At 43.4% G+C, this 25315-nt stretch overlaps 1 protein-coding gene across 3 annotated transcripts in view; it reads left to right on the forward strand.

Moving 5' to 3' along the window:
• Nucleotides 1-259: 259 nt before the first annotated feature.
• Nucleotides 260-25315, forward strand: part of BPIFC (BPI fold containing family C) — a 28700-nt gene continuing 3644 nt past the window's right edge. The window contains exons 1-16 of one of the 3 annotated variants that reach the window (XM_089781571.1): nucleotides 261-374; nucleotides 509-648; nucleotides 1627-1700; nucleotides 4711-4838; nucleotides 5158-5269; nucleotides 8533-8661; nucleotides 11950-12105; nucleotides 14719-14782; nucleotides 15583-15643; nucleotides 17629-17720; nucleotides 19587-19760; nucleotides 20628-20681; nucleotides 21711-21881; nucleotides 22517-22584; nucleotides 24170-24212; nucleotides 24949-25012. In XM_089781571.1, coding sequence (XP_089637697.1) covers nucleotides 4733-4838; nucleotides 5158-5269; nucleotides 8533-8661; nucleotides 11950-12105; nucleotides 14719-14782; nucleotides 15583-15643; nucleotides 17629-17720; nucleotides 19587-19760; nucleotides 20628-20681; nucleotides 21711-21881; nucleotides 22517-22584; nucleotides 24170-24212; nucleotides 24949-25012 — 1294 coding nt within the window. In that variant the 5' untranslated portion in view covers nucleotides 261-374; nucleotides 509-648; nucleotides 1627-1700; nucleotides 4711-4732. Of the gene's footprint in view, nucleotides 375-508; nucleotides 649-1355; nucleotides 1701-4710; nucleotides 4839-5157; nucleotides 5270-8532; nucleotides 8662-11949; nucleotides 12106-14718; nucleotides 14783-15582; nucleotides 15644-17628; nucleotides 17721-19586; nucleotides 19761-20627; nucleotides 20682-21710; nucleotides 21882-22516; nucleotides 22585-24169; nucleotides 24213-24948; nucleotides 25013-25315 lie in introns of those variants that run through there. The other 2 variants (XM_089781573.1, XM_006137975.4) reach the window with 2 other exon arrangements.

Here is a 25315-nt window from a genome sequence, read left to right on the forward strand (position 1 = left end):
TACAGTGTGAGAGTTAGCAATATTAAGTAACTGAAGGATGCCCCATGACAGCTGCAGTCCACAGTGTTGCCAGGCTGTGGAGGGAGGTACTGTGGGCTCTGCAAATGACCCTTGCCTTTAGTGAAGCTTCTGAGATTTTGGCACTTCACAAGTTTCTGTTCTCATAAAATGGGTTGAGCAAATATTGGTTCTCACACTCAGACAGGATCTTGTCTCTTTGTGGTATTATTTCTACCAGACTCAGGGCAGGAATTATGACAGACTTTTTTATGGTGTATTATCATATTGCAAACTCGTATCTGTTCTTCGGTTGACTATCATCCATAGAGCTCTTGCGCTATTCCTGCTGGTGTCCCCTTGCGCTGAAAATCTAGGTTTGTAGTTATTTTTCCCTAAAGGTATTAAGGAGCATTTCTCCAGGTTGAATTTCAGTGTATAAGAAGGGTTAACTGTCCTAGCTGTTGCATTTATATTAATCTGTTTTTTCATTTTCCTGTTGACTGAGCAGCAAAGAACAAACACGCTTCCCAATATGCTAAAGACCAATTGAAGAAAGAGGAGAACTAGAAACAACCTTGCCAGGCTGTGTATTAAATGCAGACGTTTCAGTGGCGTAAAGCTACGGGGCTGTGCTGGGGTACAAATCAGGTAAATGTTTTATGTCTTGTTTTTATGTGCTATGATTCCTTGTATGAATTTGGGGTATAGACAGGAGCAGCTACCTCTCTTTAGTGGTTCATAATAGCAGAAGAAAGTTTTGGTTCTGATCACACCAGAGGCTACAATGAAGAGTCTGGGTGATAAACTCTAAGGGATTTTCTATAATGGTAGCTATAAAAGCTATGAATATTGTAATATATTAACAAGTATTTGGCTACTTTTGTGAGTCTTTATGTTACTGTAATATTTGTAGAAAACAGTAGCAAAGCTGTGGTGGAGGTTTGGTCTGTATTTGTTAGTGCACAAGCTTGTTTGAATGGAAACCTTTACTGGAAAGATCTATCTAAACTTTTTAGGGAATTAGTCAGCAAAGCAGCCATAAAACATCAAACAGAAGAGCCTCAGGCTGAGATATAGTTCTGGTCAATAAAATAACTTGTAAAATTTGGAGATCTACATAGATGGAAACAAAGGAGCTTTTTCTCTTCCTTTTAAGGAATTGAAGATGTTTGAAAACCCGTACCTTAGAGAAAAAAAAGAATGACAAGAGTGGTTTATGTAAATGAGGGAGCTATTTTGGAGATACAAGTATCAGAGTAATTATGTGTGAGACTCACTGGAGTCAACATGTAACTTGCATATTATATAGCTACTCTAAGTTGAAGTATATGTTGGTCAGGTAAAATTACCCAGGTCTTATGGCTCTCTTTAGACAGCTTATGCAGGTGGTGTAATGAAACAATTTAACCCATATCCATAGAGACTGGGGTTCAGAGGAAAGGCTGAGTTTCGGTGCTGATAGGACAGGTAATGTTGGTTAGTTGGGGGAAGCAACCAGAAGCAGTTATGCAAGTCCCCTTGATAACATGAGAGAATATATAGGCCAGATGTCAAGGCATTCCCCTAGGATATGAGAGACCCAGCTTAGATCCCTGCTCTAAGTGATATTTGTACAAACTGGAACAGGTCCAAGAGGAGTTATTGAGAGAGCTCCCACTCAAGCAGCATACGCACTTGAACCCAAGTCTCCTACATCTCACGTGAGTACCCAAATCACTGGGCTATTGGCTATTTTGGGGTGGTTTCCTTTCAATATCATTTTTTATGTAAAAGATTGAAAGGACTAGGTTTTTTTCCCCCAGTGCAGATTAGAAATGTTTTTGAAATCTTGAATTTTTTTGTGGAATGGGAAAATTGTTTCACACCCAGCTCTATTTCAGAGTGAAGTTCAGTTAGTTTTAACCTATAAACTCCTAAATGGTTTGGCTCCTGGTTACATGAGAGACCATTCCCTCTGTGAGATCACTGCTGCTGCAATCAGTGGAGGTCTTTGAACTAAGTACCAAACTGCCTGCTTTAAAAGAGAGGGACCTGGCTCTGAATGGGAATTTTTCTGAATGGAGACCGCAGCTCTGGATTTCACTATCCCATTTGCTCTGTCACATCCTGATCTTGCCTACTGCAATGCTCCTCTTTGGCTTTTGAGGAACAAGTGACCTGAGGAATGGTTTGTTCAGTTGATTGTGATGGGTCTTAATTTGCAGTGTTATTTTGTTGGCAAAGCTTAGCTATGCAAAGGTGTATCTTTAAAATCTGGATTTTAAATTACTCTAAACGTGCCTAGAACTATAGGGGTAGGTGCATTTTAAAATGGAAAGCAAGGAAAAGTGTTTTATTCTCTATATTCTTAATTTTTCTTTTGTTCTTTATGTGGAATGATAGTTCATTGCTTTACTCACCCATGTGAGTTCAGCTGAAGACAATGTGACAAAGCTGTTCTGTGGAGCAGGTTAAAGACTGAACATCCCTTTTCCATACAATTTAGATGAAAGTTACCTAATAACTATACAATTTGAACTATTTAAACCTGGCTTATGAGTGCATTGAGTCCAGGAATCACAGGATTCATAGGAGTTAGAGATAGGAAAGACCCATTATATCAGGGGCTCACAAACTTTTTCACATGTGGACTGCCATCATCACACACAGATTGAATGCCACTGCATACCATCCTGGTGGTGGTGACTACAGGAATTCCTTACATGGAAGAATAAAAGTGGCAAACATTTAATGTGCATTAGCTGCTAATAATGCAGCATAGCCATTGAGATCAAGAAGAACCCTCGTGATGTGATCAGTCAGCCCTCCAAGCAGTGAACCACAGACCACAATTAGAAAATGTCTGTATTAGCTCATCCAGTCCACTTCCTTGTGGGATTGTTCTCTTCCGTACGCTTTCTAGTGCTTTGGCCAATCTAATTGTAAAAGCCCTCAGTGACAAGGGCTACATCTAGACTACAAGCCTCTTTCGAAAGAGGTTTTTTCGAGAGCGTCTAGACTGCAACCACTGCTTTTGAAAAAGCAAGCACCTAGGCACTCTGGATGCTCTCTTTCGAAAAAGCCCTGTTTTCATTCAAGAATACCTTTTTTCAAAAGAGCACTTTCAAAACAAGGCGTTCTTCCTTGAAAAATGAGGTTTACCATGGTCGAAAACAAGCCACTTTTTTCGATTTAATTTCGAAAGAATGCAGCGGCAATCTAGACGCAGGGTTAGTTTTTTAGAAAAAAGGCCACTTTTTTTCGGAAAAAATCCTGTAGTCTAGACACACCCAAGGTGTCCACCATTCCTCCTGACAGACTGTTCCACAGTAAATCTTGCTGTCAGCATAGACATTCAGCCTAGCCTACATGCACTGAGGGTCATATAATAGTTATAGAATCATAAAACACTAGAGTTGGAAGGGACCTCAAGAGGTCATCGAGTCCAGTCCCCTGCCCTCACGGAAAGACCCAGTACTGTCTAGACCATCCATAGTAGATGTCTATCTTACCTTCTCTTAAATATCTCCAGAGATGGAGTTTCTACAACCTCCCTAGGCAACTTATTCCAGTGTTTAACCACCCTAACAGTTAGGAACTTTTTCCTAATGTCCAACCTATTCCCCCCCTTCTCCCCTTGCCCAGTTTAAGCCCGTTGCTTCTTGTCCTATCCTCAGAGGCCAAGGAGAACACTTTTTCTCCATCTTCCTTGTGACACCCTTTTTGATACTTGAAAACTGCTATTATCCTCTCTCAGTTGTCTCCTTTCCAAACTCAACAAGCCCAATCCTTTCAGTCTTCCTTCATAGGTCATGTTCTCTAGACCTTTAATCATTCTTGTTACCCTTCTCTGGACCTTCTCCAATTTCTCCACATCTTTCCTGAAATATTCCACTTCCAATATTCTAGTCACAGAAGCTCAAATAACATGGTTGGCTGCACTCATTCACCACAACAATGATGAGCTGTGCAGAGTTGCTACTAACTTCTACATATGGGTAGAAACCATGGGTAGAAACCATGCTTTATATCTGTGGGTATCCACATCCACAGATGAGAATGTCCATATCTGCGGCTCATTTTTGCAGCTGCAGATACAAATTTTGTATTCACACAGGGTTGTATTTATGAGAGTGCACAGAGTCTACATTGTCTAGACCACACCACTGGAAGTGGAACCAATAACACTTTTTTTAGGAATAAGCATTTGCACATCTAAAATGTCTTCTCTCCCCCGTCTCTCCCCCAATCCAGTGAGCTGCATGTTGGCTGTCCACCATCTGCCACTTCATTTCAGTGTTGGCCTATGTACAAGCCGAGGCTTCACATCCTCTACCATCGATGTTCCCAGGTGCACAAGGGGAGCACAGATCTCCATCTCCTTGGTAGCTGCTGCTCTGCCACATCATCGCTCCTCAGGGTGGGGCTGGTAGCAGTGTAGACCAGAGAAGAGGAAAGTGCAGTAGCGCCCCTATTTTTCACAGAAGGCTAGTGTCTGCAGGAAGACAGAGCCCAGGGATTTTGGATGGTGTGGGCGCCCCTGTAAGCTCAACAAAACAGTGTCAGTTAAGTGCGTCTGCATGCTGAAAAGTCACTGGTTGAGTCTCCGGATCCTCACTGCCCACTTCTGTCCCATCCTTAGTGGGGAGACAGTTGCTCCCCAGGCTATTAATAAGGCAGGAGGCTTTTGTGCATGCATCTGCATGGTTTAATTATAAATATTGTCCACAGGTCACTGTGAAAACAGGAAAAGATGCTGAAGTGTTGGTGTTTTTTCCTCTTGTTACATTGGCTCATCCAACAGCTTGATGCTAACCCTGGGCTCAAAGTGAGGATCACACAGAAAGGACTGGACTATGGTAAGTCTGATACTTCCATAGTACATTGCCGCAGACTTTATTATTATATTGAGCCCTTAATACCAAGTATAAGAATACCCTGAGAGAGAATGAGTTGCTCACAGCTATAGAGAAAAGGAAGATTTAAAGATAAATGTAAGAAGGGCATGGCTTGGTGGGAGGGAGAAGAGGGTTTCATAGATATGGCAGGGTATGTGAAAGAGCATCCCCTAAATACAGTGAAAAGGGGGTAACATTAGAAATCCCCTAAACTTGAAGTACATTGTGTAAACTTTTCAGCTATATTAGTGCAGCTGAAGAGGTCTCTGTACCCTTGCAGGCAAGGAGATTGGGCTGAAGGTCCTGAAACAAAGAATAAAAGATGAAAAGTTCCCAGATTGGAGTGGTCGGGAGAAATCTGGAGTTGGGGATGTGGACTACATACTTTCAGGGTGAGCAAACTAGGAAAGTGTCTTTTAAAACAATAACATGAAATAGCTCTTTGCAATATAGTGTCAGCACACTGGATGCTATCTTTGGTACTGTTGTTACAGGTTGTTCTGAAGATAACACCGTGTCATGCATTGCTTATTATTTAAAGGGGAAAGGACACATTTATGATTTGAGGCCTAAAACAAATCCTACTGAAGTCAAAGGAAAGACCACAATGCACTTTGGATCAGGGTCTGGGTTACTTGCCTCTGATTGGTAATATAGCTGTGAGAGAAAATTAAAAGTATCATGCTATCAGCATGATTTGGTCAGTTGTCCTGATGCTTGATTGACACCTAAGATGTAGTTACTGGAAATCTGCTTGACACAGTTATAGGAAAGAAAGAAAAAGGTAAACATTGTATTCTACTGATTGATAGGAATCCTTGCAGGACATGCTCATATTTTCAGATGAATAAGTCACACTGTACCTGAAATACAAGTGTATGACCCCGCAGGTAAACCACTAACCATGATTAAAGATCTCAAAAAAAGAGGACAAACTAAGTCTCTCACACTTAACGCAAGAGATGCAGAAATTGTAGATTATTTGGAGTAATGAAAAGTACAAAATTAAAAATATACGAGACCAAACTTTCAAAAACAGGACTGACAAAGAGTTTTAAGCAAATATAGGTATGTAACTGTTTTGTTTGCCTTTGATTGCTCAGTTTACCTTAATTGCATGTACAAATCACAGACATGAATGCACAAAGGTCAGACAGATGTCTAGCTGATTGCTCATATAAGCATTTACCTAATTTGCATGCATACTTGAGCTAACAGTATATATGAAAACACACTGGCATTTGCAAATGGGACATCAGTCTTTGAAAATTTGGCAGATACAATATCTTAAAAAAAAACTACAGGAAGGTACCAGGTGTCTCTAGAGATTAGTAATAGATTTGGGTGAATATTGCAAAAGTTATTAGTGAACATTCATTCAAACATTTTAAATGAATATGCTTCAGCGATGATCATGCCTCTTTTGTCTTTGCTTCCCAGAATTAGTCAAGTGAATAAGATGACTGGCAGGGATATTCTCCAATAAAGCAGTTTGTAAATAGATAGGACCCTACAAAATTCACAGCCATGCAAAATGTGTCAGACTATGAAATCTGGTGTCCTCCTGTGCAATCTGGCCTTTTGTGTGCTTTTACCCTATACTATACAGGTGACCGGTGTTTCTCAAATTGAGGTTTCTGACCTGAAAGGGAGTTGCAGTGGGTCACAAAGTTATATAAGTTAAGGGGGGTTGCAGCATTTCCACCAGTGACGGGGTGAGGTCACAGATGACCCCTTGGGGTGATTCCTGGGGTGCTGACAGGGCTACTTCCACCGTCTTGCTCTCTGGGGCTTCTCAATGCCCTGTCCTGCTGGGCCAGCTCCCTGGTCTCCCCGTGCCAAGGCACAAAACTGAGAATCACGGCCCCCACCAAGAAGCAGTACAGACATTCTGGTCCAAGGAGAATGCATTTTAAGATCCAGCTTCCTGGATTACCACTCCCCACATGGGATCAAACCCCAAATAATTAGTTAGGTAAGCTCCCTTTAACAAGGAAAGGGGGAATGTGCACACTGATTGCTCCCCCAGGTAATAATTGTTTACACTGGGCTTGATAGTAAGTAAAAAGTGATTTTATTGAGTAGTAGGATTTAAGTGGTAATAAGAGAGAACAGGCAGAGCAAAGTAGATTACAAATCAAAAGTAACAAAAATGCTTAGCTAATTCTAACACTAAAATCCTCAGCACAAACTTATTATAAACTCACCCTAAAACTGTTTCTGTTCCAGCTGCCTTCCAATCCAGGGTACTCTCCCTTCCCCTGGGGTCTCTGGTTCACCTTTCTCCGGTGTGTCCAGCCAACCAAAGACAAAAGACTCCTCCTTTCCTATTGTTTTTAAAGATTCCCTTATTGAATGGGGAGTCACCTGGCCCATCCCTACCATCCACTGATAAGACCTAAGGACAAAAGGCTATTTGTATATGATTGCCCAGACACTGAGGCCTCCCTTGATAACTTTCATTCACACATTTAAAACCCATAAAGTATTCCCTACTCCATGTGTCTAATTTTACGCACAAGAATGATTCATACACCAAAAAAAAAAAAAAAAAGATAAACAGATCCATCGGATTAAGACATGAAGACTGACAGGTTACATGAAGTAATTTGTTCAAAGTACCTTTGAGTTATGTACATTTATGTCCATAAGTCCAGTTCATAAAGCATTGGGGCGGGGTGAATTGTCACACCACCCTTACTTCAGTGCTGCCTTCAGAGCTGGACAACTGGAGAGCAGTGGTTGTAATGCTGGCCAGGTGCCCCACTCTGAAGGCAGTACCTGGCCAGGAGCAGTGCAGAAGTAAGGGTGGTGTGACGGTTCACTCTGCCCCAATGCTTTATGAACTGGACTTTATGAACTGGACTTTCAGAGCTAGGCAGCCAGAGAGTGGCAGCTGCTGACTAAGGGCCCAGCTTTGCTGGAAGCAACCTTCCTTCTACACTGCTGTGGTGAGCTCTGCCTTTAGAGCTTGATTCCTGGCAAGCAGCTGTGCAGAAGTAAGTGTAGCAATGCCACAAGCACATACAATAATCTTGTGACACTCCCCACCCCTCACTCTTTTTTGGGTCAGGACTCCTGCAATTATACCACCATGAAATTTCAGCTTTAAGTATGTGAAATAATGAAATTTAACATTTTAAAAATCTTATTACCATGAAATTGACCAAAATGGACTGTGAATTCAGTAGGGTCCTATAAATAGATGTTGCGAGAACAGTCACATAACATGAATTCAGAACTAATAATTTCAAAAAGTTGCACTAGAATCTTGATTCTAAGAGATGAGACACATTCATAGACTCATAGAACTATAGGACTGGAAGGAACCTCAAGAGGTCATCTAATCCAGCTCTTCATGGTGAGGGAGGACCAAGTAAACCTAGACAATCCCTAACAGATGTTTGTTTGACCTGTTCTTAAAAACCTCCCATGACTGGGACATTCATAATATTCATTTTAATTAGGAATTGAAAGAGGGCACAGTTCAGTCTAGTGCCGGAGAGGGACGTTTCTGCCCTGTTGGAGGGCTTTGCTTTGCTTCTGAGAATTTCTGACTCTCTGAAGTTTGACCCTGAATCAAGTTTAAACTTTGATTCAGATTCTCATTTGCTTTTGGAATGTAAATTAATATCTTTTTTTTCTCCTTGTATAGGGTAAGAATTAACACCATTGAATTCCCAGATGCTTCTGTATCCCTCATACCAGGGAGTGGGATTAAACTATCAACTCAACATGCTTATGCAACCTTCAATGCAAACTGGAGTATAAGGACCTGGTTATTGTAAGTATAGACTTGTGTATCCCAAGTATTTTCTGGTGTAAGAATTGAAGTGGAAAATACAAAGTTTAGTAACCAATGTCTCTTTTTCCAAGTACTTGATATCAGTTACCAACATCAGATTGATAGCAAACACCATCATGTCTCACAGAGCTCTCCAGTGCGAGACATTCTCTTCCAGTTAAAATTGCGATCATACCACAGATACGGCTGCAACTACCTGGCTGTCTTAGCATATATTTATCCAAGCTTGAAGTTACACCTCCAGGTCCAGTGCAGGCATACCCCAAGAAGCACACTGTGAAATCAACAGCCTAGAGAAAGTGGAGGCGAGTGACTTTAAGCCATCTTTATACCCCGTTGCTCCTGGACTTTTCTGGGACTAGAGAACCCCCCAGGACTATCTAAATGACTGTTTACTAAGTAACACTGTGTGCGAACACTTGTGACAAAGTGATCATTCTATATCAGACCCATCAGTTCTTTTCCTCAGAGGAACCTGCACAACACTTTTATAAGGCCAGCCAGGGAGCTTTGTCTTAAATTCACATCTTCGCTTTCTGAAAATCATGCTCTGAATAGACACACTGGATTTATGGCTTATTACAACCATCTGTGACCCACTGATCAACCGCCCTTCCCCCAGCTTCATTTCCTTCCGGTAACTAGAGGTTATCAGGCAACTTCACCTTGAAATGCGTGTTATGTATTTACACGAAATAATCTGTTCCACGTCGTATTGAGCTGTGACGCTCTGAGTATGTTTCCCAAATCTGAAGAGCTCTATGTAAGTTCGAAAACTTGTCTCTCGCAACAGAAATTGCTCCCATAAAAGATACTACCTCCCACTCTGTCTCTCTACCTTACACTATGTAAGTTACTAAATTGTGGCCACCTCCATTTCTAAGCCCACCGAGGGGGAGGAATTGCCCCAGGCCCAGGTGATACAAAAGGACCCAGACTTCTCAGTTGCCAGCACAGCTGGGCTACGTCTACACTGGCCACAATTTCCGGAAAAGCCATGCAAATCAGGTAAGTCAGGATAGGGAAATCCGCGGGGGATTTAAATATCCCCCGTGGATTTAAATAAACATGTCCGCCGCTTTTTTTCCGGCTTGGGGAAAAGCCGGGAAAAAAGCGTCTAGACTGGCGCAATCCTCCGGAATAAAGCCCTTTTCCGGAGGATCTCTTATTCCTACTTTGAAGTAGGAACACCATCATGTCTCACAGTGTGGCAGTGGCAGCAGCTGGAGCTCCAGGCTCTTTAAATTGCTGCTGGAGCATGGTACTGCATGTTCCAGGCAGCACTAAAGGCTGCCTGGGACAGGCACAATGTTCTCCAGGTGGCATTGAGGGCTGCCTAGTCCCAGCTCCACCCCTTCTGGGGGCACAGAACATAGCCCGCACCTTGCCCAGGGACCTGGCAAGGCTGTCGGCCTCTGGGACCATAACTTCTGTTTTCAGATTAATATGTCACAGTAGTGCATCCAGCAGCCCTGTACACAGCAAACCACTCCTGCCAGAACATGCCCCATACACCATGGCTTGCAAGATGGGGTTAAAAGGACAGCTTCATGGCTGTCTTTCTCAGTGTCTACACTTGCTAACTATGGAACTTCTAGTGCTCCTTTACAGTACTCTGGCCTTTTTACCCAGTGACAAAGAGGTGGAACTGAAGTGAGCATCTCACTCACTGTACTTGCTAACCTTCCAGTTACAGTGCTATTTGAGTTATTTACACAGTATTATACCTTTGATTTGCTTCTTAAAATACACACATACATACACTTACTAGAATGCAGGTATATTAATTACATGGAATTGGAGTGTAACCTTACAATCCAGCCCCATTAAAAAGCACCACATTACTGTTAAGGATGTTAAATGGCATTTAATCAGCTAATCGACTAGTTGATGGAATTCCCATCGACTAGTCAATTAGTTGATAACGGGGGGGGGACAGATGGACTGCAGAGCCACAGTGGGGTTAGCTCTAGCCCTGGGAGCTAACCCCGCTGCAGCTCTGCCTTTTAAATGTATTAAGAGCCATCAGACTCTTAATACATTTTAAAGGATGAAGCGCAGTGGGGGGACCAGGCGCAAGCCAGGAATCAGCTGTCCCGGCTTGCGCCGGTCCCCTGCTACGCCTATGTCCCCCGCAGAGATGGTGCTGGAGGGGAACCGGCTTTTAAGCTGGCTCCCCCCAACACTGGCTTCTGCTCCCCCCCTTCCTGCCTCTATCTGATAGCAGCAGGAGTGACTAGTTGAGTCACTAGTCGACTATCTGATAAGTATTTGCTTATCGGATAGTCGACAAGTCGCTTATATCCTTAATGACTGTGTTGCCTCTGGAACAGACTATAAACCAGTGTGTGACACCTCACAGTTAAGAGATTTTTCCTAATATTCAGTCTAAATTTTCCTTTTCTACTCCCCACATTCCCCTCACACACCAGAGCCTCAAGGCTTAGGCTAGTAAATTTTGTGTGCTCCTGCCCCGCAGTAGGGCTTTGCGGGGAGGGGGAAACTGGAGCACCAGCGCAGGTTCCCCAGTGCTGGGCAGAGCCTTGAGGGCCAGATCCAGGCAAGGTGGATGCCACATCTGGCCCTCAGGCCTAAGGTTTCCCACCCCTGCTTTATTTGTATTCATACCACAGGGGGTCACCAAGTACAATTCATCTTCCTCCTTGCTGTTTACATTCTTAGAATATTTAGATTGTAAGGGCAAGGATTGGTCATTTCATTTTTACTTGTCTATAAAGTGCCATGCATATGTATTGCATTGTATAAATAATAAACAGATACTTAATATAGACATTTATCATATTCTTCTTGGCCATCATTTTTCCTGATCTATACATTTTCAAATTCTGTACTCATTCCTCCTAAGCCAGTCCTTATGATCTATATTTATTACCCAGCTTTCAGTTCCCTTCAGTAAATGGCTTTAGTGTGTAGAATCACACCAGGTTGGACTCCAGGCTAAGAAAAATTTACTGCATTCTACAGAAGAATCATAATTTGGCATGGATTAGACATCTCTGTAAAATTGTGACATTTGGCAAACTTGACAAATCCAACATCATTCCAGCACTTGGACCTTGCAGATTATTGTGTGGAACCTGATTCTTCATAGGAACTACCTCTATAGTCATCTACTTTAATCATTAGAGATAGGCAAAACCATCTCCTTTCCTTTTCAGTGAAAGAAACAGTCTCTTTGATCCATTAAATTTTTCATTGTTCCCTGTAAGTAGACTTTACAGCTGAGTTTGTTTTTTGTCTGTGCAGCAAAGACAGTGGAAGAGGTACAGTGTCCATTTCAGGAGTGTTTATTACAGCAGTCTTCACCATGTCGCAAGACAACACAGGTCACCCATCAATGTCACTTGATAGCTGCCAAATGAGTATTCGGGGTATGGACATCAAACTGAATGGAACAATCAGGTAAGTGCAAGAGATTTTATACACTTTAGTGGAAAGTAACCGAGTTAATGGTACAAGGCCCACTTTTCAAAATTAGTCACCCAGATACATTTTTAGAAGCCTGTGTGCTATTGCAGCACCAATATCTAGAAGGTGGGTTCTAATCCAGGTCCCCCTGTTTGAAAATTAATCTTCTCAGCCAAATTTTCAGAACGTGATATTATTTTGCAAGTGTGCAACATTTGCCATGTGTGTACACAAAAAAAGATAGAATTTAAATACACACACTATGATTTTCACAAACAAATGCAGGTTAAAATGGAGTGCGTGTAAAGTTTATCATTAGTGTCTGTTGGTGGGTGATAACACAGCACAAACTGTAATGCATAGGTTTCTTGTGCATGCAAAATTAGCCATGTACAACTGGAGGCCAACTTGAAGGCCCTTTGAAAATGTAGCCCAAACGTTGCAAGAAGCTTTCACTGAGGATTTAAAGAAATGCCATTCAGAAGGGAACAGACACTGGTGGTACTGCTTCAGTCATTTGGTTTGTGCTGGAGCCCTTTTTAGATAGTGAGATAGAAGGCATGGATGAATGAGACGTTTCACATGCTATTTCAAGATTAACATTCATTTTATGGGTTATATTCTAATCCTCAACCATAGGTGAGAATGAGAAGGCCTGACTTATACCAGAGCCTAGGGGTGGTGCTGAGGGTGGTGTATAGGGGTATAGCCACCCCAAAAATTGCCTTAGCCTTCCCCATAGCCATCCCTTCCAGTGCAAAAGTCAAACATTATGCAGATACTTCTCTGCTGCTGCTGACAGTTCCACTACCTTCAGAGCTGGGCTCTCGGCCAGCAGCGGCCATTCTCAAGCTGCCCAGCTCTGAAGACAGCATCTTTTGGCAGTTTTCAGATTACAGACAGGTCCAGTGTATACTGGGGTTTTATCCTGGTACAGGTTATGTTGTGATACTAGGGCCTATACATAAATTAATACAACACCTATTAGACTGGTCTGCTAGGATATTCAAGTTCACGCAGGTCCAGTTTATACATAGAGGTATACTAGAAAATTTACCCGGCATTGCTCGGGTCCTTAGATCAATTAATTTTTGTTTTTCTTCATTTAAATCATTGCTCTGCAGTGGGGTAGGAGATGAGGGGTTCTGTATGCAGGCAGCCCCGAGGAGAAAGGACAGCCCCAGCCCTCACTCACCATAGTAGCTTGGGGCCAGGTGAGAAGTGTCTCTCCAAGGCTGCTGCAGCTCCAATGGGTACAGCTACGGGAGGGGTGCATGTCCACCCTCTGGGGCAGGTCCAGGTTCATTTGCTCCCTGCATTCCCCAGCCAGAGTGAGGAATGCAGCAAACTGTACTTGCCCCTCACTCCCTGACAAAGGGGAACAGCCAGCAGTATTCATGTATGAATCAGGGGAGGGAGGAACTTAACCACCCCCACACACCATCATTAAAGGGTTGTTGGGGAGGATGGGAGGTTTGGGTCTGAAGCAGTCCTGGATTGGAGGGGAGGCATGCCCCCAGCAAGCCCCTTTCACCTGCCTGGTGATTCTGTCTATTTTCTGTATGGTTTTATGCATACCAGTCCCCTTCCAGGCACATCCCATTTTATGGCACAACCAAACCCTGACCTTGCTTTTAAGTTATGACAAGATAGGGGTGGGCAAGATATCTCTTGCGGGCTGGATCTGGTCTGCCAAGCAACCGGATCCAGCCCACAGACACCCTGCCACGACTTTCGGGCATGCAGCAGCCACTGATTTAAGTGCAGGGCTCCTCCGTGTGGCTCTGTGCTCTGAAGGGAGGGGGAGGCTTCATGTGAAACAACTGGCCAATAGGAGCTGAGAGACTGGCCTGAGGTATATGGGCAATGCAAGGCTCTCCCACCTCCTGGTGCTGAGAGCCACCTGGAGGGAGCAGCCTGCAGTTTTAAGCAATCTGGGGCTACAGCAGGCAGGGAGCTCAGCCTGCCTTGTGGGTGTTGCAGGGTTGCTAGCCGGAAGAACTTTAGGTAAGCACTTCCCAGCCAGAGCCTGCGTCTGGCACCCCTGCCCCTCCCACATCCCAACTCCCTCCCCCAGGTCACCATCCAAACCCTCTGCTCCCCTGTTCATAATTCCCTCCCAGACTCTGTATCCCCACCTACACCCCTCCCCCAGGCCAGAATCCTCTCCTGTACCCAGACCCCCTCCCGGACCCTGCACCTCAATTCCCTGCCCCAGGTCACAGCCCCCTCCTTCACCCAGACTCCCTTTCAGACCTCTCACTGTCTCCTGCACCCCATTCCCTTACCTTATATGCCCTTCTGTACCATCCTAGACCCCGCACCTCCTCAACAAAAAAGTGCGGCCCTTGACCACTTTCCAAAATCTTGGAGTGCCCCCCCCAGCAAAATTATTGCCCACCCTGTCATAAGAGGAAGTTGTGTACCAAATTTGGTAGTCCTAGCTCTTACATTTAGAAGAAGTTGTTGAACAAACAGACTCACAGACACATCCACAGACAGACAAACTCTCTAAAATATATAGTAGATTAGAATGTAAAACACTCAATTACTATAGTGTTCAGCTAACTGAAGCAATGGCCTTTCTCTTCTTTTTCTTTTCTCCAGCTGGCTCTATAAATTCTTCATTAAATACCTGGAGAAGCCCATTCACAGGAGCTTACATACACACGTAAGTTTTTATAAATTGTTTAAAGGGAGAAACTTAAGGAATACATGAAACTGCATCATCTCAGAGGCAACAGTCTTGAACTTGATTAAGGAATAACCTGATAACTAGGAAAAACTACAACCTAATTCTGTACTGACCAGCACCTTCAGTAGCATCAGTTTGCAGGCACCAACTTCCAAATAAACTCTAGCAATTCTTGGACATGGCAATAGTCACCATTGGGTCAGGTTCTCCCTCTGGCTGACTTGCACAACGGGGCTAAGTTTCTATGGCGATTTATTATTTTTTACACTTACACTAGAGGTGAAATTAAGGGACCCGGGTTGCAATAGGACAGTGACTGTAAGAAATGTTAGTTACTAAACACATCTTTGTCTGTGTACATTGTGGTTGACAGCATTGGCGTGCGCAGCACATTTCATTAGGGTGTGCACCCAGGGAATTTTTTTTAAAGGCGAAAAGGACATGCTGCGAGCAAATGCGGGCTTTCTATACATTTCTACATCCGGCGCTTATTGCATAATACAATAATCCATACTTTAAAACTAAAAGAGCATATCATGCAATTAAATTAAAATGCAAAGCTACTTTTTTTGAGAGACATTAGGGTGTGCCTGAGCACACCCGGCACATCCCCTGTGCACACCTATGGTTGTCAGTTAAACTAGATACAGCATAAGGGCCTGCTATGAGAGAGTGAGATAATCACAGTTATTTGAGAAGATCTGACTTTCATCCACTGGAAGGGGAAGAACACAATATATACAAGCCAGTACGTAATTTGTTGTATTTTTACACAGTCGTGTCCAAACATCAGACAAGGGATCCAGCAGATTGATGCACAGCTCAGAGCACTTCAGGGTGAGTCTGTGATGCAACCTTTATTCCTCATCTCATACTGTTCAGATGTTGCTGTTTTCTTGTCAGTTGCTGTCACAAATTTCAGTTGAGTTTCCCCTGCTAGCACTGTCTGATGGGCACCCAGCAGCTGAGTCCCTGGTTGGGTTAAACATCTCTGGATCTCAGCAATCTGCAGTACTGTTTCTCCTAGGCCTCTCTAGTACATTTCTTGGGCCCTGACTCAGCCTGCTACTGGCATCAGAGCCTCATAGACACTCAGAACCAGAACTGATGCCCCAAGATACCCCTCAATATTTAAACACACTCTCTCTCAGAACTCCATCAAGAGGTGTGAGCTTGCTGGCTAATAGTTTATCCTCTCAGGAGGCACATGACAGTTGTGAAGCACATAACACACACAGAGACACCATTCACATTGCTCATCCATGTAACAGATAGAGTACAGCTCATTTATAAAACAACAAATGCATTCCACTCGCCAGCAATTCCTCCCTTTGGAAATCTTTGGAGGTCCATCTGTGTTTAGGAAGGCAGGTTCTACTTGTCTCATCAGCCTACTACATGTAGCTCTTCTCAGCTTAAGCTTGTGAAAAATGGTAAGTGAAGACTCAGAAAAGAGTATTAGCTACTCTATTTTATAACCTTCCAGCCCCTTTGTACGGGATCTCCTGGATCAGCCTCCCTAGTCGATCAGAAACCCCTGGCAGGTCGCCCTATAAACCTGTTCTCTTTGGGCACCAGTTTGTTGTTTAAAGCTATTCCATTTCAATGGCAGAGCATTCCAGATGTAGATCTTCTGTTATCAGCCTTGTACCACTACTGTGATGGAATTTCAGCTGAATAGGGAGTGAAATATATCATATTGAAGGCCAAAGAAGCTGTACACCCAAATCAGTGGGAGGTAGGCACCTTGCCTGCTGTTTAGGTGCTCCAGAAAATCCCATTATACCCCATCTGCTTCTTTAGATGTCTACAAACCTTTGCATATCTTGCCTTTGTCTATAGTGGCCTAAGCCTGCCAGTTGCTGTTGCTTCCTGGGAGATGCTGTATGTCTTCAATTATCCCTGAAGACTAGGGCTACGTCTACACTGGCCCCTTTTCCGGAAGGGGCATGTAAATTTCACTAGTCGTCGTAGGGAAATCCGCGGGGGATTTAAATATCCCCCGCGGCATTTAAATAAAAATGTCCGCCGCTTTTTTCCGGCTTTTAAAAAAGCCGGAAAAGAGCGTCTAGACTGGCCCCGATCCTCCGGAAAAAGTGCCCTTTTCCGGAGGCTCTTATTCCTACTTTGAAGTAGGAATAAGAGCCTCCGGAAAAGGGCACTTTTTCCGGAGGATCGGGGCCAGTGTAGACGCTCTTTTCCGGCTTTTTTAAAAGCCGGAAAAAAGCGGCGGACATTTTTATTTAAATGCCGCGGGGGATATTTAAATCCCCCGCGGATTTCCCTACGATGACTGCTGAAATTTACATGCCCCTTCCGGAAAAGGGGCCAGTGTAGACGTAGCCTAGGAGTTCAGGGTGTTCTGTATCTTGAAGGAGGCACTCAACACTTTGCAGGGTTGAGCCCAAATGGTGTAGTTCTTACCTTGCCATGATATTTTAAGAGTCCATTTTTCCCTGTCTGTAAGCATAAGACTTCTGTTGAAACCAAACAGACTCATAGGATATGATCAGAAGTAGTTGAAAATGTCAGGAAATGGCAGTGCCCCCCTTCAGTTTTCAGGTGTTTCTCACAAAAGCAGAACTTGGGGAAAGTAGTCAACTAACAGTTGGGTCAGACAGGAGGAATGTTAGGTCTGAATCACTGCTGGTCAGTTTCCAAAGGGAACACCTAGCGTTCCTAACCACAAATATTTGTTTTGATTTTTTTCCTCCCTCCTTGTTTTGAGCATGTTCTTGTTCAAGAACTGTATTTACTCTGAATTAAAGGTTGCTGGCAGTGTTACACTTAATAATTGTTTGTTTTGTCTACCACATTTACAGTCCCAACCCAGATCGATGCCTTTGCACAAATAGACTATTCCCTAGTTAACTCTCCAGGAATCTTCCAATCGTACATTGATCTGGACTTAAAGGTAATTGCCTTTAATGCTAGTTGTCTGGAACTGTGCTTTTTAAATACCTTTTGTCCTTTCCAAAGCAATGTCTCATTTGGGTTGGGTTTTTTCCCCAACAATTCTGTTGTAAAGACAGGACATGGTGTTTAATAAATTAGCATCACAAGTGGTTTTGACTCTGTTGGTCAGTTATCCGTAGCATGTAGAGAGCAGTAAAAGAAGACTGAGCAGGTTAAAAGAAAAAAAGATACAGTGTGTATCCAACCCTAGGAGAAAAGAGGGAAATAGGTCACTGGGGCCTGATTTCAATGGGAGTTGTATGAATTACAAGGTCTGGACCTTGGAACTAGAGAGGGAGAGTGTTTATATTTTAGGAGTGATGATTAAGTAACAAATCCAGGAAGTAGACAAAGAGAGAGAAAGCGCTCTGGAAAGAGAGCAAGCCAAGTCTGAAGAGCACTGCTGAGACTCAAGCCCCTGAGAATGTCCTTCAATTGAAGGAAACAGGAGGGAAGGATAATTCATCCTGCTTAATGTAGTGCTGAGCAGTAAGGGTTTGTTGTCATGCTATGTAAAGTGTAAAAACAGTTTAGTTTTACTATGTGAATACACAGTTTGTATTTTTAACATCCTGAGTATATTCCCTTTTTAAAAAATCATTTAAAATTTTGTCTTCTAAAAATATAGGTTTTTTTCTTTAAAATATTCTAGTGTAAAGCCAAGAAATACGGGTCATCGGCAGGTGAGAATGAACCTGTGACCTGAGGGGCTAAAGCCGTGTGCCTCTGTCTACTGCATGAACTACAAGTCAAACGGCTCTCAGCTAAGGCTGTAGAATAGACTTCACTCTCCTTTGTCAGTAGCCTCAGTGCCTCTGGGTTACACAAGTTTCAGAAATATTCAGCACTTCAGAGTTGAAACCGTCACTATTTCTCCTCTGGCTAATGTTATAGTTAGTGCAGTAATTACCCCAAGTATATTTGGCTGTTTCTTCTTTCTACATCACCTGTGCTCCTTGCCTTACACGAGCTATCAGTTTGTTTCTGGATGCATTTCAAGGTGTTGATTTTTATCTGCAAAGCCCCATATGCATGGGGAGCTGATAGCCTGTGCAAGCCCCTGGACAAGGTGTGTGTGTGGGGCGGGGAGGGGCTGGCTTTGTGCTCCCAGAAGAAGTGAGGCCTTGGGTGGAAGGGGCAGGACCAGGAGCAGCCAGCCCCCTGCGCCACCTGAAGTGAGGCATGACACAGCACCCCACCCCACCCCAAACTTAGAGCCACCTGGAGTGTACAGTGTGGCATTCTGGCAGCAGTTTAAAGGGCCTGGAGGACACTGCCCCTTTTGTCCTCTCCTCCACCATTGGCAGACCTGCCCATATGGTTTAGGTTCTGGCAGCTTTGTCTAGCAACTCAATGAGCAGAGCACTAGAGAACATTCAGTGCATGACAGTAGGGTCCAAACAGCTGATTAGTGCTTCCACGATAGGTTCGCTTGGCTACTCAGTAAGTCTCTTTGTTGACAAGCCCTTAGAAATCACATCTCTCATTGTGCACCATCCTGGCAGATGACATCACTGGATATCTCTCGATGACAGTTCTCAGATTTGAATTCCTGGGGATGGAGGCAAGGGTCAAGACTTTTTTAAAAATTGGAGCCTAAAGTCAGATGACTCCTTAATCAGTATTTAGACACAGAAATAAGTAGACACAATTTCTAGAGTGCTAACCTCTAAGTAGCCTCTTGATGACTTCAATGGATGTTCGGCATTTTTGAAAAACAGGCCAACAGCATTCTCTGTGGAGGGCCCTCTAAGATCCGCCATTGTAAATACATTCTGAGCTTTTGACAGGCCCAGATTTTATAAATGACAATAATGTTTTGCAGGGTGCAGTCTATCCATTTCGAAATTGGAGTGATCTTGCCTTTGTACCAGCTCCCTTCACACTCCCAGACAAAAGCAATTCTATGCTTTACCTCGGCATCTCTGAATATTTCTTTAAGTCTGCCTCACTGGCTTATTACAAAGCAGGGGCCTTCAACATCACCACCATTGAAGAGGTGAGTGGAATTTGCAGATGAGGGATTAAAAATGTTCCAGGTATGGTCCTTCTGAGAAAGGGATTTTACAAAGTCATTTGCAGTGCAGTTGCAGGCTCAGTGTTGTCCACGCCATGCAATTATCAGAAAATGAGCATGGTCTCTAATGCTAATTCTTTATTTTGCCATTTTATTGTACCTAGATTTCTCAGACCAAATGCAGAAGTGCCACTGAGCAAGGTACAAAATAGGCACCATTTACCTCCAAAAGTGACTTGTCACAGATCTAAACCACATGTTCCTCTGAAAAGGACAAGGGAATTCATGCTGGAGATGCTGCTGCCTCACTGGCAACTTCATGAGGGGCCTTTGCTGACTCAGATGTCACAAAACACAGCAGTTTTGCCTGTAGTTGGAAGGTCAAGCAGAGCTTTTGAGTCCTGTCTCCCATGGATTCCATATACCCCAGAAACAGGAGGCTATGAGCTAGGGATGTATTTAGTTAACCAGTTAAACACAGTATTTAACCAATTAAAGGGGGGAGCAGGCAGGTGGGCAGTGGGCACCGGGCAGGAAGCTGCTCCAGTCCCCCACCTGTTAACCGGAAGTGGTAAGCATCAGACATAAACCTTTCATATCCGTACTAGGAGCCCAAAGTTGAGCAAAATATTGCACCCATATTTAAACAGAAAGTTTTAATCTTTGTTTCTCCTGTATGTGTTTTTTGTGCAAATTAGTAAGAATTTGACTCAGTGCTCTAGGACTTCCTCTAGGATTTTTTCCAAGGTTCAAAGCCATGAAGTTATTAAAACGACAATAGAATAGTTAAAGAAAATCAAGATATAAAGCTCATGCAGGATGGAATAATTTCTGACATTTGTTTTGCAGCTTTCCAGTTATTTTAATGTCACTACAAAGACATTTGGCAACATCATTCCCGAGGTGGGTATCTTAAGAAATCACCAGAGCTAGTCCTGGGATCAATGTCATCAGAGGTTAATCTCCAAAGGTTTGGTGGAGCCACTGTGCATCACTGTGTTGGAGAAGGGGAAAATGTATAGTGCCTGGGAGATAGATCCAGGTCAAGATTCTTGCCTCAAGTGATTCCTGACTGGTCCCACATCATCTATGCGAACACCTTTCTCCTGCCCAAACTTGCATGACTTGAGTCACTTGGTTGCTGGCTTTCCACAGACCAGCAGGTAGGAGGGAGCGTGCATCAGCAGCTGAGTATAATGATCACAGTGAAGAGCTATATATGAATTGCAAGGGGCCACATGTTAGGAAACAGAGCTGGCAGGTGGACGGGAAGCATGGGGCTTTCAGCCTGTGTAGGGGAAGTGCTAACTTCTAACGTTTGCATGGGGTATATAGAGAAGAAAGGAGAGAGTGTGGTCTCATTTAGTTTTTGTGAGGAAGACGATAGAGTGGAGAGGGCAGCAAGGAGGCAACTTGGCTAAGAGATATGCAGCGCACAATATAAATCTACAGTCTCAGCACTCTCAGAGTTAAATGTTCCTGTCTGTTTCCAGTGTACCAAAAATCTTTCCATTATACATCCATTAGTGAAGCTTATAAGCCATGCACTGTAATGGTGATACACTGGCTTCAGCCTCTTTTTTGGCTTGTTTGAGTGCCATGTTCATGTTTCCTTTTCCTGAAACATGCTCACAAACTAGAATTTGTTCCTCTGGAAATTGCTTGTCTAGAAGGGAATGGGAGGGAGGGGGTCTAGTAATAGAAGGGACTTTCCTCCACATTCCTGATACTGCTAGTATCATCAGGTCATCATCGCTGAAGACCATCCTATTCCCTACTGCTGTAAGGACTCTACCATCTTTTTAACACCTTGTGTAAAGTTTGATCTTCGTGAATCCTCTCAAAACAATGATTTTAATGAATGATAACTATTCAGAGTTGTTCTATATAAAAGCTACTTTCAGACTCTTTTTTTGCCTTGAAACCCTACAGATTGCCCAGTATTATGTAGAGGAACAGCCCGCAATGCTGAACCTGATGGCTACTGCTGCACCTGTGGTCAGTTTACAGCCCAATGCCTTTTCTCTAGAGATCCATGCCTCCATGGAGGTGCTTGTTGTCCAGCCAAACTCAACCACCCAATCCATATTTACAGTGAACATAGTAAGTACCATGGACCAGAGGATTGCATGTAATCTAGGAGTTAAAATAAATTTGCTCTTCCACATTGCTAGAGGCCAAGGCAATTGAAGGTCCTAGAGGTTAGATTCTAGGTCAGATACAGACTATATTTGTATCTGAATCTAACCTGCAACACATAATGCAACTTCTGACCTTAAATAAGTAGATTCCATTAACTGCAGCCAGGGTTTGAACACGAATGTTTGGGATGCAATTTGGACTGCAGAATATTGCCAGTGGGAGGTGCGTTTTCTTAAAGAGGAATAAAAACCCAGATACATTACTGCCTCAGTTATCTTCAGCTTAGTTCTCTAGAATTCCCTGTTATACAGCAATGGATCATTTCCCCGGACATCTGTTCATTAAATTGAAAATGTCTTTGATTAATTAAAATCTCAGTTCTCCATACTTCAAGTATATTGAAATAAATCAAGGCTGAACTATGCACAAACCCCACATCAGGCAGTCGCACTGCATGAGACAGCTTCAGTATTTATATCAAAGAAGGTGGAACTGTTGCATTTTAAATGATATAAGCAGACTATATTTGTATCTGAATCTAACAGAGGACCCCATTCTGTATGGATATAGTAACTCAAGACTCTTCTCTTCCACAGATTGCAAATACCAATGCCAGTCTGACTATATTTGAACAGAAGTTGGTTGGCTCATTATGTCTGAACAGGTAAACAAAGGACAGCTTGACCTGAGAGAATTCAGGAAGTAACATTAGTGATCCCAGCATTAGGACACAACAACGTTTTATTGTGACAGCCTACCTGTGCAGTTAGTTCAGCATGAGAAAAAGGCAGTCAGTGGAATGTACCTTCTTTCTCACAAGGATAGGAAATGGAGATGCTTTTGGCTACATTGCCCAAATCCTGTGGATGAAAAAAACCCATATTTTGGACCCACTGAATCTTCTGCTGTTGCTTCATTCTAAGCCTTTCTGTAGGGGCCTTAGCAAAGGTAAATGTGCTGGATTTGATCTCTAAAGTCTTTGGCCCAGATTCTCTCCTGTGCTTAGATTAGCTCATCACAAGAGAACGACAGGGGCCAAAGGGGAACTTATTAGGATTCCCCGATTGGCTGAGTCATTTGTACCAGCCCCAGAATAGGTTAGATCAGCCATGGCATTGCTTTAATTTACGCTAGCTGTCAACAGCCTCCAAGGGACTCTCTGCCAGCTGAAAACAGTTGATACATGCTGTGCCCCAGTCACACATTTTCCCCACTCCTGACATACCCTATCTGTCAGGGCTGGATAGGAGGGTGGCACCAGGGGCCAATTATGATGATTCTGCATCATTGAAAGCTCCCCTACATGGTGGGGAATTCTCAACTGGTGCTTTCCAGCCCTTTAGTGCAACCAGAGCAGAGCAAAGAGTCCAGAACATAGGAAAGAATTTGAGCCAGTATAGATAGATGCTACAGTAATGATTCCAGGCATTGGCATTGTGACTCCCAGCTGGTCAGAAAAGTGTAATCTGAGCTCATGACATGTTCTATGGAATTTAAGTTTTCATTAAAAAATAGAACCCAGGTGTTCAAATATGGATTTTTAAAGCATGGGTGATGATCAGGCCCTCCCGCCTGATAGAATCAGACTTTTGAATGCCAACCACCCATTGGATTATTTGGTAGGGTTATAGGTACTCAAGCTCACAAAAACCATGTCTAGGAAGACGGTTACAAGTAAGAAGAATTAGGTATGTCCAGATTGCAGAGGCTCTCGGGAGGAAGCTCCCAAGGAGAGTAGTGAGGTGTCAGGAACCTAAACAAGGTATGGCTAGGAAGTCCTCAGAATTCTTTACAGAGAAAAAAGGCTACAGGGGGCAAACCTCAGAAAGCTTGCACACTGAATGGAACTTCTGAATGTTTTGCAGATAAGCCAGCACCATCAGTAACACTCTTCAAGTGAAATTTTACCTTCTAGCTCCTGTAGCAAATTTCAGTCGATCTGAGAGCAAGGGATCTTTGGTCCTTGACCTGGTGAAGTTAATGTATGAATCAGTGAGATGTACATAATGAAACACAGAAGTTGTCTGCTCATAATCCTGGATAAACTTATCCCAGGCCACCTGTTTGTGTATATTCCAATACAGTGCCCTACAGAAGCATTCCTGTTTTCTGTGGAAGGCAGCATGTAGGATGCCCTGCCATAGAGGAATGTCTCATCATGGGCATATCATAAGACCTGACATCACTATGACTAAAACAAAGTGCCTTCATCCTTTATAATGACTCTTCTTTTACTATTTTCCCTTCAGATTCCAGCTCTTCCTGGCTGACTCCAGTGTTGGGTTCTTTGAGGTAGGTTGATAGTTTTGGTATCTAGGAAACAAGAATCTCAGGGAAAATGTCAGTCTGAAGGGTAAGGAGCAGAATTTCCTTACATGCGAAAACTAAATCATTAGACTTTGTCCTTCCTTGGATGGTGAGAGAGAGACTGACTGACTCTTCAGTGCTCCTAAAAATGAAATGCGTTCTAGTCTCTCATTCGTGTATAATGTTTCATGAGAGAGGCACTAAAATCATGACCGTGAAGTGTACAACAGTGAACTGAAATGCAGCAGAAGGAGGAAAGACATGTTGTAGGTTAGAACATGCACTCTAGAATGGCAGAAAGGCACTTGGTGGTGCGTTGGGACACAGCATAAGTCCCCAGTGGAAGCCAACAATACTAATCGCAAATGCCTGAAACACACTGTAGGGAAAAATCCTGCCTCCCATAGAGAACAGTTTCATCCTAAAGACAATTGATCAGCTCTAGGAAGCTGATCAGAGGAGAATTAAAATAATCTTGCAAGTAAATGAAACTGATTAAATGAAAATATTGCACACATGGTAATGAGATACAGATTCTCATGTTTGGAGACATCCGTAAGCCTCAAGAACCAAAGATCATTGTCACTTGGGGCTTTTGTCTATACAAATGAAGGTCTGCTTCTGTGAGCAGGACTCTTAAAATTCCATCCAAGATTTAGTGTGGAGCAGCTTCATAGATACTAGGAAGTGGTTTCTAACTCCATTTTCTCTCCCATGGCAGGTCTCACTTTTAGAGAATTTCCTCTCTTATGTTTTGCGGAATGGAGTAATCCCAGCGGCCAATGGTAAGGATAGCCAGTTCTTTTTAATGGCCCTTATCTCTGTTAACATAACTGTAACCAGCATGTAAAGTGATAAATGGGGGAGGCCAGTCACCAGCCCCATATCTTCCACCCATGGCCCCACCCTGTATATGCCCCCTGCTGGAGCAGAGAGCCCCCCCTTCCACGGCTAATCCCCCTGCCATGGAGCACCAAGAAGTTCAGGCACCAGTAGTCTCTCAGATCCAGAGCTCTGAGATGGTGTGTGGCACGCAGCCTGGGTGTCCCAATCCCAGCCCAGCTGAGGCCAGCACTGGGGGACTGGAG

Source organism: Pelodiscus sinensis, chromosome 1 (genome assembly GCF_052426305.1).
Source record: "Pelodiscus sinensis isolate ZL-2025 chromosome 1, ASM5242630v1, whole genome shotgun sequence".
In the NCBI taxonomy this organism is placed as follows: domain Eukaryota; kingdom Metazoa; phylum Chordata; order Testudines; family Trionychidae; genus Pelodiscus; species Pelodiscus sinensis.